Raw genomic sequence first — 16689 nt, forward strand, 5'->3', positions numbered from 1 at the left:
ATTCTCTCTGCTTGAGAGACCCTCTGGTTCCCAAGCTCAACTTTAACCTGTTCAAGAACAAATTCTACCAGAATCACCACATCACACTGCATGGCCCAGCTGCAGCTCTGCAAGAGCAGCTCCCTTCAGGTGCATTCTTTAATTCTCTGTTCCACCTCTTGCAGCAGAATCACAAGGCAGCACTGACAGTATTTACAGGAGCCTTCAGCATCCAGACCACACTTTCCCTTTGCACCAGCAGCCAAGAGAGACTTGTGAGCAGGCCAACTGGTAGCTTGGCACCTATGGCATACACTGGCATGTACAGTGAGCTGCACACCCTCTGGTAACCCCACCCCATATCCTCCAGGCAAGTGGCATGTGGTCTCTCCCTCTCTGCTTCCTGAGTCAATCTAATTCCACAGCCCCAGTGCTTCCAAGGCCCATCCCTTACTTTCTAAGTCAACATATGGGTCTGTGCTTCTCTCATATTCCAAGTATGTACATAAATACATTGTTTTCCGTTTCACAGTTACAAACTGCATTTATAAACAGGTTGTTTTGTTTTTTAAGTTTATTCAAACTTCTTGCGGAAAATGAGCTCAACATATAAAACATGTGAAAAAAACTTCCTATTATTTTTTCTTTAAAGTCCACAACAAACATACTGTGCCTATCTCTAACTATAAACTCTGTCAAGTAAAACCTGTTCTTCAAACACAAAGAATAAAACCAGTGCTACAGCCACATCCAGCCTTGACTCCACTCTTCCCAAGCAGCACGTCTCCTTCAGCTTCCCTGAGCACTGCACTCCTTCACTTGTTATTCGAGTCCAAAATGGTCCAAAATGTCCTGGAGGTTCTTCACCACATGCTGAGGCTGCTTGGCAGCAGCTTCCTTCAGTGTGGAGCCCATCACCTGGTAGAGGCTCTTCACAAGCTTGGCCACCACAGCCCGAACATTGCCACTGCGGACAGGCAGGGCTCTGTTTCCCAGGAAATACCAGAGGGCAGGCAGGACGTAGCGCTGGACAGTTTGGGGTTTCCGGGGATAAACACGTCCCACAAGCACTGCCGGGCAAAACAGAGAAGTTTTCTTAACAGCCTTCATGGAAGCAAGTACCTACCTTGAGTTTTGGTTCTTGGGAGGCTTTTCTGGCTCATATCAGCGAGCACAAAGAGCCTGAGGATCCGGAATCAGGCAACACTGGCTGACCATCCACACAACACAACAACCCACCTCTGAGGACATTCATTTCTCCGAATCAGAGGCTTCTTTACTTTTTACCAATGTCAAAAATGTCAAATTGTTATTTATTCCCACCAAGACGTTGTCTGCACCAGGTGCTGAAGGTTTTGAACTGCAGCTTAGAGAGGCAATTGTAAGATTTCTAATAAAAAGGATGATTAATTCTTCCTGACCTTCAATGACAAGTGCCACAATATGGCAGTTCCCTTTGCTCAGGGGCACACAGCAAACAGCAGTATTATACCACACTTCAGAACTCCAGCCCACAAAAGATGTGACCTGCTTGACAGTTTTCTTAGAAACATCAGTGACTCACTGATGTCTTTGGCAGAATGGTCTAAGCTGAGCTTTTTTCCTGTCATATTTGGTGGCTTCCAATGAACAGCTGTTTCCAGCTTCAGAATGTCCTAGATAATTACGCAGCCCACCCTGCCAGGGCATCGGAGCTATTGCCCTCACAATCGTCCCTGAAATAGGGAAACAGAGACAGAAAAATCTTGCACAGGGGGCTGGGTAAATGTGACCAGAACCCAAGCACCCTCTCGTTCTCTTGGAAGCTTGCTCCCAGCTCAGTTTCTGAAGTGGATTCTATTTAAATGCAAACAAAAATTTACCACACGCTCCCCTGCATGGCAGATTTTGCCAAGAGATGAAAATTGGAAATGATCTGGAGAGAGAGTTCATATTTTCTGTTCAGTGGAAATGTGATGCAGTAACCTTCTGTAGGCTGTAGCAAAGAGACCTTGGTTTTCTCTATGCTGTTAATCTAGCACCAGTCACCAACAATTTAAAAGTACCTAAAATCTATTGTGGTAAACAAGAGAGGCATTACAGTACCTATTTTTAAATGAGAGTCAAGTGGAGTTTAATCCGTATCTCCCTTCAAGTGTTTTCTTTGAAAAAGAAATTAAAATAGCCCTAAAATTACATTCTCTGAATGAATTCTCTGAAATGCCCTGAATCCAACATCATTCCTGCAATACGGAAGGGAGCCCCAGGGGCTTGGGCTGATTGCCTGCTTCTGCCCTTCTCCCCCAAACCCTGCCTTGTACAAAACCCTTGTCTGCAATGACCCCGGGCTCTGCAGGATTCAGCCTCAGAAGTTTCCAAGAGGAGAACAAGAATCCTGTGCTGATGAAACCAGGCACAGCCCTGCCAAATACACCTGGGATGTGTAATTTGCAGGAGGGACACGCTCAGGACCTTCTGGTGTTGGATGTGCCTGCAGTGTCTGTTAGAAGCAGAGATGAGCTGAGGCAGGAGATACCTGAGAGATATCCTGTGACATCCAGCAGAGCTTGGCCACTGAGGTAACAGACTCGGTTGGCAAAGAGTTGCAGCAGCAATGTGGTGTCTGAAAGACAAACATTTATTTCTGCTCATTCTTCTGGGGTTATAAGGAAGAAAAGAAAGATAAATACACAAAGGGAGGGAGGCAGGGAGGGAGGCAGTGAGGGAGGGAGGGAGAGAGGGAGGGAGGGAGCTTAGAAGGGAGGGAGGCAGGAGGGAAGGAAGGCAGGAGGGAAGGACAACAGGAGGGAAGGCAGGAGGGAAGGCAGGCAGGAAGGCAGGCAGGGAGGCAGGTAGGCAGGAAGGAAGGCAGGAAGGAAACAGGAAGGCAGGAAGGAAATAGGAAGGCAGGAAGGCAGGAGGGCAGGAAGCAGGAAGGCAGGAAGGCAGGCAGGAAGGCAGGAAGGCAGGAAGGCAGGAAGCAGGAAGGCAGGAAGGCAGGAAGGCAGGCAGGAAGGCAGGAAGGCAGGAAGGCAGGCAGGCAGGCAGGCAGGAAGGAAGGAAGGAAGGAAGGAAGGAAGGAAGGAAGGAAGGAAAAACAGATCAAGAGAGTCAGTGCCAGAGACCAGCCTTACCTAGGTGGTTAATAAATCCTTCCAGTGCCTTCATAGCTGCAGTGTAAATGCCTGAGTGCTTTGAGTTCAGGTTGTCAGTGGCAGCTGTCACCAGAGAGACCATCACAGGAGATGAGGCACCCCTGAGGATGGGTGTCATGAGGGTCAGCACCTCCAGCGCCCTCTGGCTCACGTTCTTGTGGCAATCAGTAAGTGTCAGGGCAAAAGCATCAATAATCTGTTAAGAAAACAAACAACATGAAAGCTGGATTAAAATGCCTTTGTTTCAACAAGGGATGTAGAAACAAATAGGCAGCAATCTGTAATCCTTTCTGTTAGATCCCCACTCGCTAGCAGAAGGTCCCTGTTTTCCTGCAGGCCACTCACTACAGCACTTCAACAGCCTCATCATCATTGAAAACCTTTTCATACTTTATGAAGAGGCACGAGTGAGGACTTGAGAGTTCACACGGTGGTTCTTTTGACCTATCAATTATATAAATTAATTCCATCATAATAATGCAAAAAAGTATCTTCAGTATAGAGGTATGAAAACAGGTATTCAGGATGCCCACTCTTCTATCAAGTTCTTTGTACTTTTCATTTTGCAAAAACTGTGCCTAGAGGAGATCCAACTTTTATTTTCTTCATCTCAGAACCTATATCTGGAGGAGTGCAGGGCTCTGATGAGCTCTTCAAGATCCATAACATTTGTCTGTCTTAACAAGCAGACTGCTGAAACTTAAGATGCTGTGCAGCCCCTCAACAGACACGTTATCGGGCCCCATTTCCTGGAAAAGGGGAAAACAGCAGCTGCTGACAGAAGGAAGAAAAGATCTGTCTCTAGCCAATTGCCTTCCTTTCCAACAGAAATTAACAAACAAAACAAGACAATCAACTCAGGAAGCATAAGAAAGTCTTTCCCAAGGAGGAAAGTCATGAGAACAGAAGTGAATAGTAAGAGCTGTGTCTGTGTAAGACACGTTAAAGTTTACAGGAGCATCCTCTAAAAAATATTTGTTTAATCCATCAACCACGTCTGATATTCTCCTCCCCATCCCAACCTATTTTTCTGCCAGGGAACAATGGCCAAACTTTCAGTGGCTGGATTTCCTTTCGTTTTTCCTAACAGGTAGGAGGAAGCAGCAGAAGCTACAGCAACAGTAACTTTCACTGTCATCATCTCATGAACAGCACCAATAGGCACCTCTTGGAAAAATACACCTGGACTGGTATTACCTGCCTCAAAGTTGAATTAAATACTTTTGGTAAGAAGGGCCCAGTCTGTCCCAAAGTACTGGTACTCAGTACCAAGACACAGGGTTAACTTTACTGGTACAGGCTTGGGAAGGGAGCGAATGGGAAAGGATCAGTAGAGATGCCCTACATACCTCACCAATGTTCCTCGAAATGAACTGAGGGTTGTTTTTGCAGTCATCCCGGAGGAGCACCAGTCCCTCCATTCGTGCATGAAAATCCTGGGCTGTCAGGAGTTGGGAAAGCTTCAGGAGGTGCTCAGTCTCTTCCACGGTGCGAATGGTGCGAACTGATAGGCGACGGACTCTCTGACCGAGTAATTTCAGGCCAGACCTCAAACTGGAAAAGTAAAAAAAAAAAATTAAAAAAACAAACTTCTCATGATTGTATCTTCAGTTAACAGTGAGGAAAACATCTTGAGGGGACTTGTGGAGACTTCAGCTTGATCCTGATCTGAAAGCAGCTTTCATCTCATGGCAATCGTTACAGGAGACAATCTGCAAATAAGGTTATTGCTTGTGCTCTTGTCAGGAAAACTGAGGATGAGATTCATCTCATTTATCTTTAGATATCATTCCAGGTGTTCAGATAAGAACACCCTGGTTGAAATTACTTTTCCTAAGTCAAACTACAAGAGACATGACCCTCCACAACACTATCCTTGCCACTGGACTGGATCTCCTGAGCTGCAACCAGTGATTGTCTCTTCCTCTTTCAGTTTTTGTGGAAAACCCACCAAAGAAGTTGTCTTCAGCCCAGTAGACATTTCGTATCACAGTCAATGCCTGGGGCCAGGAAACAATCTCTGGTAAAGCTCGTCTGCACCAGAAAGGTTTTACTGAGGAAGGAAGAAACAAGCAAAGCTTGTCACGTGCTTTCTCAAATAGAACAAAAGCGGTCAGTACCCTCCAGCAGAAGGCAAGTTCTCCTGGGACATCTTCACGTTGCTCTTCTTAGACTTCCTGGGGTCCTTGGCAGATGGAGGTTGACATTTAAGGTCTTCTGACCCCTACATATAGATAGGAAAAAACATGAATTTACAGAAAATAAAATAGGCAATTACTTGTTTAAAACACAAGTCATAACTAGAGTCACAGTTACCACGAAAGACCTAGCAAAACTCTTCATAACTTAGTGAGGGATACCGGCCAGAGTTTCAGTGACGTCTAGGGAGAGTTTAAATCCAAATTAGCAATCTCTGTACTTCAATAAAGAGATATTTCTCCTGCCAAACACTTACTTTCTTCTTCAGTGTTGATATAATTTCTTCCAAGTCACGTGAGGGGACAGACTCTTTCAAATACCAATCAAACTTTTGATGACTCATCAATATATTCAGCATCTTCCATCCATAACACCTAACACAGGAAAAAGATAAACAAATGATTGCTTTTTCTACAGACTACTGCTGCCTTTTCTCCCCTTCTGAATAAAGACAGGAAAAGTGTTAATGATATTTTAAACATTTCATGTGTAATACTTTTATGAGAAGGTACTACCCATTCAGCTAAGAGAGAGATTTGGCTCTGCATACTGCCACTGCACAATGCTGCCAAGAGGCAACAGGAGAACAGAGGGCAACAGGAAAATACAATGTCACTGCAATGATGGGTGTGCTTCCCTGGGACTGCAGGATCCCAAGGGACCAGGCGTTAGGAGAGATCATCTCACACCCACTATTTATTATCCTATCCTACATGTATGCACACGGGCAGCCAGTTGCTCACGAGCTCTTCATATCTCATGATAGAAATTTATAGTAATGATCACAGGAAGGAAGTTTGGGTCTGATTTTGATCCTGTGAAACTACAGCCATCTTCAAAAGGAAAGCTGGGGGCTATTCCACCACAGACAGCATTATAAAGAAATGAGGAAGAAAAAATTTTAACTGCTGTAGGGATTTAGAAAGACTGAATACACTGGCTGAGGACAGATGGAATTTTTTTAGGAGAGTCTCAAGTAAAAGTTTTTGCGATAATTCAGAGACGAGATATGGTCAGCTCTTAATGGTTAAAATGGTTAAATTTAACACTTTTAGCACTTAAAAGCTTAACACTTATTGCACACATAAGACCAAACAGAACTGCTGACTCATCTGACTTCGGTTGATCTGAATTAAGAATCCGCCAAGTAACAGGAATTTCTTTAGGGTCCTTCTTGCCATAACAACCTAGCAGACATTTCCCCAGACAACTTTACCCACACCGTGTAATAACTTCCGTCATACTCACTTTCCCTTCCACTTCTTTCGTGCCTCTGTCATTTACAAGCAGACATCAAACAGTTTTCAAATGTCAGGAGGCGGAATAAAGCTCCTCACCTTGTGTCCTGATGGCAGTCCTGAGCAAGCTTTACCAGGGTGCCCAGCAGCCCCTCAGTGCTCTGGCAGGTGCCTGACAGGAGCTTCTCGGCTCCCATGCACTCCACCAAGGTCAGGAGGTGTTTGGCTGCACACTTCCGCACCAGGACGTGGCGGTGCCTGGGAACAAGAGAACCAAGACTGGGGCTGAGGGAAGAGGAGGGACACAAGCACCTCTAAAGTGGGTCCCCATCTCAAAGCTAACAGCCTGCATCCACTTGAATAGAAACCAGAGCTCTCAGGACACAGTGGTCACACAGACCTCTCAGCATGAGCTCTGCCTGCTGAGCAGCTCCTGCTGCACCCACTGAGTTCTCCTCCACATACTCTGCAGCCCTGCAGTCAGTCTCCTTATTTCTCAAGCTAATGGCTTAATGACGATGCCTGGCTTTTCCTAGTGTCTCTGTGGTTATTAGCACTGGGAAACATCGAAGGGCACCCACTGCCACTCTCACTCTTCCTTCAAAGCCACAAGGCTGCTCTCTCCACCCTTTGCAGGAACTGTCAGTTCCCCATCTAGATTCACCCCATCTAGGCAGTGTTGACAGCCAGTCAGAACAACCAGGCTGCAGTAAGGCAGAAGCAGATGACAAGAGGAAGGGAGCAATGCTGATGAAAGAATCTAATCCCTGAGTTCACAGAAGGCGCAGGGGAAAGGACCTTTCCCTCCCAACTTTCCTTTTCTACCTCCCATCCCTTCCCCCTACGCACACAATTTCAGGGGAAGGATGTCACTAAAAGAAGATTGACATACTGGACTCCATTAGCTAGGAGAGCACTCATTGCTCGTGCAGGTGTCACATTCACCACCATCATTTCCAAGGACTCATCGGCAGCTTCCTGAATGAACTTGTTGGAATCCCCCATCTTCTGGAGCAAGGCACAAGCAATCCCATCCACTCTTGGGTCCATTTGCTTCTTCAGAGTCCTGAAGAGCTCTCCAAGAGTGCGAATTGCAAAGCCAGACACCTTCGAGCGCAGGCTGTTCACCTGTGGAAGTCACCAGGAGAAGCTCAAGAATCACCTTGGCAAGAAAAGGCAAAAGTCCCAGGAAAGAACATGACTTCTCACGGTGTCCTGGTGGAACAGAAGAGCACAGTAAGGGCAGAAGACCACAAGCCCAGAAACACACCCTGACAACAACTTCTACTCGGGCCTCTGGCCCACTTACTGCTCTCCTAAAAACACTCTTCCACTTTGAACAAATTGTGCTACTTAGCCCATGATTTTCATTGCTTCCATTTTCAGCCCTTCTTTCGAGAAGATAGAAACAGACAAATCACAGCAAGGGCTGTTTTAATCAGAAGTACGAAGGCAAGAGAGAGGAAATGTTCTGCTTTCCTCCTGTCCAAAAAATGCAGTAATTGCAGTCTGAGCACTGAAAAGGAAAATGAAAGGGGAATACAGGCAAGAGACTTAAAGTTAGAAATTTAAAAGTGGAAAATGATTTACTAGAACAGGGGGATGCAATGATCAACAAAAATAGAAACGTATACAAATGTATATACGCAACCCGGTCTCGATGCCGGCAGGGATCAGTGCCTGAGGGCCCCTCGGGGCAGGGCCGACTCAGGAGGGAGCTCCACGGCTCTTCCCAGCACCCGATGGATGTGGATTCTGAAGAGCAGGAGGCGAGCTGGGGGTAAAGGAGCGCAGGGGAACAGCAGCGAAACCAGGAGAAGGCACAAAGAGAGGAGGGGCTGCCATCTGCCTGAGCTTTATAGAGTATGGGCAGGGAATGGGAGGGGAAGAGAGCCCTCGGTGCTCCACCCCTGTCAGAGTCTGAAGGCCCTCCTGCTTCGGTTTGTCAAGTGCAAACTGTGACAAGAGTCTGGGAGAAAAATGGCAGTCAAGCCTCCAGCATCATTAAATATGGGCTAAAAGGACCGATTCCAATGGAAATGGGTTAAGTCTTACTGTCTTCTGAAAGCAAAGGAAAATGTCATCTTTGGCAGTTGTGTAGAAATAGGTAATAAAGGTTGTGTACTAAGAGGGGTAATACAGCTATTGGGAAAAGGAGTAGTGCAAATGAGTAGTAATGAAGGCAGGCATTGGGTAGCCATGTAACGAAACACGCACACCCCTACTCTCTGCCTCATGTGCAAGGTATATAATGAAGCACCATGCTATTACCTCTTTGGTAGTTGCCAAGGAAACTGCACAAAGCCTGTGAAGAAGGACTTCGGAGTGGTAGACAGCCAGAGATCTGATGCTGCAGAGTCCCTTCAGCTTCTGCTCCCTGAAAGGCAATTAGCAACAAAGGCTGATTTCTCTCCCCACCCAAGAACTGGGCAGCATCCTCTGAAATCAGGAGGGTGGCAGCTCAAGCAAACACATGGAGGTTCTTCTCATAGACCACTTCATTAACTCATGGAAGTCATTGCGACAGGATGGTGTGGCAGTTAAAAGTGCCACACCATAAATCCAAAAGGGCAGTCTGGATCTGTCTGGAGTCAGAGGCACCAGAAGAAAATGTTTCTAACTTGCCTTACACTGGGAGGGAGAAAGGGTGCAGAGGGGACTTTCTTACCAGTCGTCGCTTCTGAGCAACTTCAGTGCCTCGAGCAGCTTCTGCTGGGGGTGAGAGAAGGGTCTGGCTTCCCAACCATACCCACACTCTGCCTCCTCTCCACACGCCTGCAAGTCCAGAGCACTGCTTGGCAGGGAGTTCACTGTGAGGAGAGGGTCAGCCATGAGCATTGTGTACCCCTGGGCAATGCACCCCACCACTGAGCAGACTGCAGCCCCATCTCCCAGACAAGGTTATGTATGGCTGCAGAGAGTTACTGGTTCAGAGACTTCCTTGCTGCTGGCTCACTGCTTTCCCCAGCATCAGCCACCTCTGCCAAGTAACCCTCAGCTCTTAACCTGAAAATTGCAGCTCCCAACTCCATCTGAGTTCCACAGCCAGCTTGCATATTCTACAAAGCATAGAGGAACTGTACATTCAAAAGCAATGCGATGGGGACTCATTTGGATGTCGCTGACAGTGATGTCACAGTAGTGATGTCACTGCACTTGGCACTGAGCATGTCCATCTACACATCCATATGAATGGAGAACTACATCAGGCTAGTTCTGGTCAATTTTAAAAACCAGAGTAGCATCACTAGGAAAGAACATTGAAAGTATCATTCCTAGTGCCCTTCTTAACTCATGCTACGCAGGATCATAACACGATCGCACCCACAGAGGAGAGATGGGAATTACTATGGACTCTGCTGTATATTTCTTGCAGCCTGGGAGCACCAGGCAGCCTCCTCTGTGTGCCACCTACTACACCCTGCCAACATATTTGGGTGTCCTGACCAAACAGGGGTTGCTTGCTCCCAGCTCGCATTGCAGGCAGTGAGGTGAGTGAAGCCATTAAGCACTTCTGGGTGAAGGGGCAGGTTTGTACTAAGTCACTGGTTTCCTGACAGAGACAAACCTTGCTGCAATAGCAGAGAACCTGTCTGGAGAGGCAGACAGCAGCAGAGGCCAAGACGATGAGCAGTTGGTCCCAGCATCATGGTGGTACAGCGATGTGCACAGAGAACACACCCTGCCAGGCTGCACCAGGGCTCAGCCCTGCAGTTGCAGCTGCCTCCCAGCACCAGTGGTATTATTTGGTATTTGAGCTGGTGCAGGGGCAGCAAAGGAAGGGGCTCACCTGAGTCCTTGCCTGGGAAGCTGCCACTCTGCTTGATGATGGGGACACTGGGAAGTGAGGGCTTGTTGATCCCCTTCCTCAGGTCAGTCCCAACGCTCCCTTTCCCTGCATTCCTTATGCTGGGAAAGACAGGAACCGATCCATTGGCAGCAGATCGGTCAGCAGAGATGAGACCTAAGGACCTGCTAAGTGGAGAGGGCTGGCCAATGTGGCTAGGGGCTTCAAAAGGGCTGGAAATCCTGCTGAAGCTGGGGAACGTCCCTGTGGTGTCACAAGCATAAGAGTTGACACTAACATGGAATGGTGATCAGTGAAAGCAGCCATGCTTTTCCTAAGAAAGGAGGAAAACTTAGGACCACTTTTGCTGTTGTGTGTCTGGATAGTGAAGGTGCATTTTCTGAGCTGCTCACACTACTTCAGAAAATCATAGCAAGATTGCTAGGAAAAAACAAGAGTAGGAAAACTTGTCCCATGCCCTTGGGCTGAGTGCTGACTTTATTCACTGCAGCTGCACTCACAGCAGCTCAGGCTATGGTACAGTCAGAGCCCCTTACCTACACTTAAGTCAGTAAAGCTGCTCTCTCATGTGGATAAGATGTAAGCAGTGCCTAAGGGCTCCAGCACAGCTCCTCAGCAGGGAGAGGTGTGAGCAAGATAATCTGTCCTGTAAGAAGTTCAGCCTTTTAATTAGAAATAGTTTCCTTTTTGTTTCTTCCAGGTTGCGTTCTGGCTTGAAAAGCATTCTTTTGGACTCATCCATTCCCTTTTTTAGGAGGCCACTCTCAATTAGAGAGGCTGGAGTCCCATTGTAGTTTGCAAGACAGAATTATTACACTTTAATGCCTCTGTTTTCCTTTGGAAAGCACAAATAAATCCTATTTGAACTGCCACTCCAATGCAAGTATAGCAGCTTTCCTTTATCTTTCCATAGACGTTTGCAACACTATGCAAATACAAAACAAGTGAGCAGAAAGACCCAGATCTGTAGCAACCACTTACTTTCTCTGGCTGCATTTCCAAGGTCAGCACTCAGTTTAGGGAGCTGCAAGGGCTTTCCTCTCTCCCTCTCTCCATGGAAAAGCTCCATCCCTTCCAAGTGCTTTTGGTGGATTTTCTTCCGAGCTGACTGGGACGAGGAAACGTGTATTTAGTGGCAATGAAAATACATCATGGAGCATCAAGACAGAGACACAAACAATATGCAGCCCGTCCTCATGAACAGGGTGCCAGAGTGCCATTGCCTTTAATGCAGCTCCGTATGTATCCCAAGAGTTTCAGAACAATTCCTCCTTTCCTCACCTTAACACACAATTACACACAGTGATTTGTAACCCTCCGTTCCCTTAGCCTTCCCCTGCTCTGAGGTGCTGCTTCTCAGTCTGTGTCAGAAAATCCTGCTTGACCCAAGAGAGTCATGGGAGTGCTCCAAGATATAGAGGAGCTCATGTTATCAGTGCTCAGGCAGTTTGGTTCCTACAGGCCAGAGCAGGGGAAGAAAAACCTTCTGCAAGACGCAGCTATGGGAGGTAATTTGCTGTTTCTTGAGACTTAGGAGAAGTACTTGCACCTGCTTCTCACTGCCTTGCTTCTGAGGGACATGGGGCTCTCTGAGAACACCAATCCAAAAAAGGAGTAATGGAAAAACGATTTTGAGAAAGATTGGTCTTAATAGAAAAAATGAGAGAGGACTGTGAGAGGGTTAGTAAGGTAGCCAAGGAAAAGTAAGCTCTCCCATTTTATTTGCAGCCTTGCTTGCACTCAACCTTATAATCTTCACTATATTCTTTATACCTAAAGAATTCTCTTAAATAATCTTAGCACCATCCCCTAAGCAGTGACTTTAGTGAAAATACTCAATACAGTTGCTCTGTAGCTGTCAAATGTATTCCCCAGAGAATCTGTTCCTCAGGAAAGGAAGCCTCTGATTTTCAGTGACATTTTGTGCTAAGCACTGAACTGTCACTGAAAAGGACGCCTGCTCCTCCGTCCTCAGTCCTTAACCTTCCACTGCTGTCCTTCAAGTCACTTGGGGGGCAACACCTCCCAAGCTGATCCAGTACCTGAAGGGGGCCTACAGGAAGGCTGGAGAGGGACTGTTTACAAAGGCCTGGAGTGACAGGATGAGGGGCAATGGTTTTACATTAAAGGAGAGGACATTTAGAGTGCACCTCAGGAACAAGTTCTTTATCATGAGAGTAGTGGACAAATGGAACAGGTTGCCCAGGGAGGTAGTTGAGGCTTCATCCCTGGAGATATTCAAGGTGAGGCTTGACAAGGTTCTGAGCAACCTGATCTCCTTGAGGGTTTCCTTGCCTACTGCACGGGGGTTGGACTGGATGACCCTTAAAGGTAGCGGTCCAACTGCTGCTGCCACAAAACTGCAAGTTTGAATCAATCCTTCTGCCTCACAGACCTGAATATCTGGGTCTGCTTTCCAGAATGCTCCCACAGTAGACAGAAACTGTAGTGTGGTACCTACCTTCAAAATAAGGACAGTAAAGGTGGCTCCAATCCTGTGTGAGCTCTGGGGAGGACAAGGCAGACACCTGTTCTCCAGTGGAGACACAACGCGTCTGTAGCAACCTGTACTGATGGACTCTGCAGTGGTTGGTTTGACCTCATAGTTTTCTGTGTGGTTCCAGAACAGGGAGGTTCCAGCACTTGCATTCCAGAACTTTGACATCTGAATATTCTACAAATCTGCATGTCTTCCACAAGCAGCCCATCAAGGCCCACACCATTTCTTTCCTCTCCTTTCATGGGGCAGATAATCCACAAAGGTCTCTAGAATTTGTTAATGCCGAGTGAGTAGATGCTTTCCAAAAGTAGTGCTGCGTGTTACAGGGGTTTGTTCCCTGCTTACTTTCCTTCAGAGAATATTAAAACCCCAGAAAAAATGTCCTGCATCAAGAACTTTCGGACAGTGTCTGTTCCTAAAAATTCAAACTTACACACACTCTGCTTCCCTGCCTCTCGTCCTTGCAAGTATCTTCCCCGTTACCAACCTTCCAAGGCTGGGCTCCAAGGCTTCCTGCTTGTACAGCAGGAAGAGGAAGCTGCTGCACTTGAAGGCATCTCCAGGGTCTCCTGCTCAGTGCTTTGAAGGCAGCTTTTGTGCACAGTCTGCCTCCCTGCTCCAAGGAGCATTCCTGGGCACTGGCTCTGCTGATGAAGGCAAACATCCTCCAGGAAAGGGCTGTGGGAACTGCAGCAAGCCCTGACTGAAGAAGTCTCCAGGCTGCTGCAGCCCTTTACCTGCTGGAAAATCATCCTGGGGTGCCATGGTAGGGGAGACAAAGAGCTCTTTGCAGAGGAGAGTATTCAAAGTGCTGCTGGTTGCTGGGCCTGATCCAGCTGCCTGTGGGTTTCCCTGCAGCATTAGGAACCTACATGGAAGAAGAGCAGGGGTGACATGAAAAGTGCATGTGACAGCCACCCATCCCTGGCATAGCCCTGCCTGCAGGGGTTCCTGCGTGTGAAACCGCTCAGTGCAGGTGGGGTTAAAACAACAAAACAATGTATTTAAGCTGTATATTTTCCAGATTCTGACAAAATCATGGCTATGAAGTCCAAACACAAGGAAGACTGCTGTTGGCATAAAGGCAGAAATATATCTCCACCTCCCCTGCTGTGCTCCTCACAGCTGTATGGGCGCGGTAGCGTGGGCACCTGTCTCACACATATCAGAGAGCCTGTAAGCTCACTCAAGTCCACTCTTTGCGGGAACTGATATGATTCCACTTGTTTTCCCCCCTGCTTTGGAGGGAGGTACCAAGGTTAAACTTGGCAAAACACTGTCATTTAAACACCCCAAATAAAAGATACACAGATACTGATATATACACTGTATGGTGGGGGAATGGTAACAGTGGAACACTATGATCTTAGAGTTCTTTTCCAACTGCAACAATTCTGTGATTCTTTGATTTTAAGCATTGGCAAGAGCAGACTTGATTATCATCCTGAAGGGATGGACTGGCACCCCCAAGAGCCATATAGCACAACAGGGACTTTATCCCCACCCACTCTATGTAAAGGGTCTGACTGAGCAATACCGGCTCGACTGATAGATCCCCTGGTGTTAACTAGCCAGGTGGCTTCTGCCAAATGTCTATCCCAATTTTTTAAAGTCCTGCCACCCACTGCTTTCAAGGTGCTTTTCAGCAAGCCATTGTAGTATTCCATTTTTCCAGAGGCTGGTGCGTGATAGGGAATATGGTGTATCCACTCTACTCAATGCTCTTTAGCCCAATTGTCTATGAGGTGATTTTTGAAATGAGTCCCAATATCTGACTCTGGGCTACCACGCTGCCACAGCACTTGCCTTTCAAGCCCCAGAACAGTACCACAGGCAGTGCCATGAGGCACAGGAACATTTCCTGCCAGGCCCCACCACACTTGTATTTACACCAACATCCCCTGTGCCACAAAGGTTTTAACCATTTAGGTTGGCTGATTGCTGCACATGCATCACAGTCATCAGTAACCTGCTGTTAAATCCACCCCTGGGTGGATTTAAATCCACCCCTGGATTGAGTTAAATCCACCCCTGGGTCAGGGACCCATTGGTACATTGCATTTCGCCCTTGGTGACCTGAAGTGTCATGGGCCCAGCGAGCTAAGAACAGTTCACCTCTGTGCTCCCAGCCTAAATCTGTTTGAAACACTTTAGCTGCCCGGTTCACCTGATGGTTTTGCCATTGTTCTTCACTGGCCCCACTCTTAGGTACGTGGTGTCCATGTACTGTGCCGTTACCTTTAGTGTCCCTTAACCAGGCAGTGATACCTTGACACAGAGTGGCAGCCCACATATGCTTCCCCCTGTGCTGCCAGTTCTCCCATTTCCATGCCCTTAGCCACCCCCACAGGGCATTTGCTGCCATCCACGTGTCATTGATCACATCAAAAAAGGGCAAAGAGAAAACAAAAAGAGAGAGCTTAAATACCTTACCCCACCCCTCCCTTCTTCCCAAATCTCTATGATCTCAATCTCTCTGCCTTCTCCCCCAGGCAGCACAGACGGACAGGGAGTGAGGTTTACAGTCCATTCCTCACAGGTTGCTTTCCGCCCGCTCCCTCCTCCTCAGGGAGAAGGATTGCTCTGTGGGTCCCTCCCACGGGAGAGAGTCCATCACCAGCCCCTCACACGTGAGTCCCTCAGTGAGCTACAGTCCCTCAGGAGCAAACTGCTCCAGTGTGGGCTGCCCAGAGAGCCACAGCCTGCACTGGCAGCAGTCACCTCCCCTCAGGCAGGGTCCTCCACGGCTGTGGCTCCACATCTGCTCCACCGAGGTCCTTCAGGGACTGCTCCACTGTGCTCCTCCATGGCTTGCAGGGGACAGCCTGAGAGCTCACCACGGGATGTAGGGAAAACCCACCTGGGGGATGAGGGGAAGGCGGTGGATGTGGTCTACCTGGATTTCAGCAAAGCCTTTGACACCCTCTCCCACAGCATTCTCCTGACAAAGCTGTCAGCCCAGGGCTCAGACAGGAGCACTCTGTGCTGGGTTAGGAACTGCTGGAGGCCCCCAGAGAGTGGTGCTGAACGGCGCTGATCCAATTGGCGGCCACTCACCAGTGGTGTCCCCCAGGGATCAGTGCTGGGCCAAGCTCTGTTTATCTTCATTGATGATTTAGATGAGAGGATTGAGTCCATCATCAGAAAATTTTCACATGACACCAGGCTGGGGGGGAGTGTGGATCAGATGGAAGGCAGGAGGGCTCTGCAGAGGGACCTGGACAGACTGGAGAGTTGGGCTGGTTCCAATGGGATGAGGTTCTACACGGCCAAGTGCCGGGTCCTGCACTTTGGCCACAACAACCCCATGGGGAGCTCCAGGCTGGGCACAGAGTGGCTGAGAGCAGCCAGGCAGAAAGGGACCTGGGAGTCTGGATTGACAGGAAGCTGAACATGAGCCAGCAGTGTGCCCAGGTAGCCAAGAAGGCCAAGGGCATCCTGGCCTGTATCAGGAACAGTGTGGCCAGCAGGTCCAGGGAAGGGATTCTGCTCCTGTACTCAGCACTGGTGAGGCCACAGCTTGAGTCCTGTATCCAGTTCTGGGCTCCTCAGTTCAGGAAGAGATTGAGGTGTTGGAGCAGGTCCAGAGAAGAGCAAGGAGGCTGTGAAGGGATCCAGCACAAGTCCTGTGAGGAAGGGCTGAGGGAGCTGCGGGTGTTCAGCCTGGAGAAGAGGAGGCTCAGGGGAGACCTCATCACTCTCTACAACTCCCTGAAAGGAGGGGGTAGCCAGGGGAGTGTTGGTCTCTCCTCCCAGGCAGCCATCAGTAGGACAAGAGGGCTTGGACCTAAGCTCTGCCAGGGAAGGTTTAGGTTAGATATTTAAGAAGAA

General features: G+C 48.1%; 1 protein-coding gene across 1 annotated transcript; it reads right to left on the reverse strand.

The window, feature by feature from the left end:
• Positions 1-801: 801 nt before the first annotated feature.
• On the reverse strand, positions 802-11427 carry LOC115598064 (TOG array regulator of axonemal microtubules protein 2-like). Its single transcript, XM_030447538.1, has 11 exons — positions 11340-11427; positions 10341-10601; positions 9219-9360; positions 8822-8927; positions 7443-7678; positions 6650-6808; positions 5569-5686; positions 5234-5337; positions 4463-4667; positions 3093-3309; positions 802-1049 (listed from the first exon to the last, which is right to left on the reverse strand). Exons 1-11 carry the CDS (start codon positions 11425-11427, stop codon positions 802-804), a joined length of 1884 nt encoding a protein of 627 aa, XP_030303398.1.
• Positions 11428-16689: the final 5262 nt, after the last annotated feature.

This window comes from Calypte anna, chromosome 3 (genome assembly GCF_003957555.1).
Source record: "Calypte anna isolate BGI_N300 chromosome 3, bCalAnn1_v1.p, whole genome shotgun sequence".
NCBI classification, from domain to species: Eukaryota; Metazoa; Chordata; class Aves; order Apodiformes; family Trochilidae; genus Calypte; species Calypte anna.

Excerpts from the sequence above, each read along its gene's own strand:
- LOC115598064 (XM_030447538.1), bottom strand. The coding sequence starts at position 11,427 with ATGGAGCTTTTCCATGGAGAGAGGGAGAGAGGAAAGCCCTTGCAGCTC. Across the intron at positions 6,809-7,442 it reads CTCCTAGCTAATGGAGTCCA|GCACCGCCACGTCCTGGTGC; the intron begins GTATGTCAATCT and ends TCTTGTTCCCAG. Across the intron at positions 5,687-6,649 it reads GACTGCCATCAGGACACAAG|GTGTTATGGATGGAAGATGC; the intron begins GTGAGGAGCTTT and ends TTCCTGTGTTAG.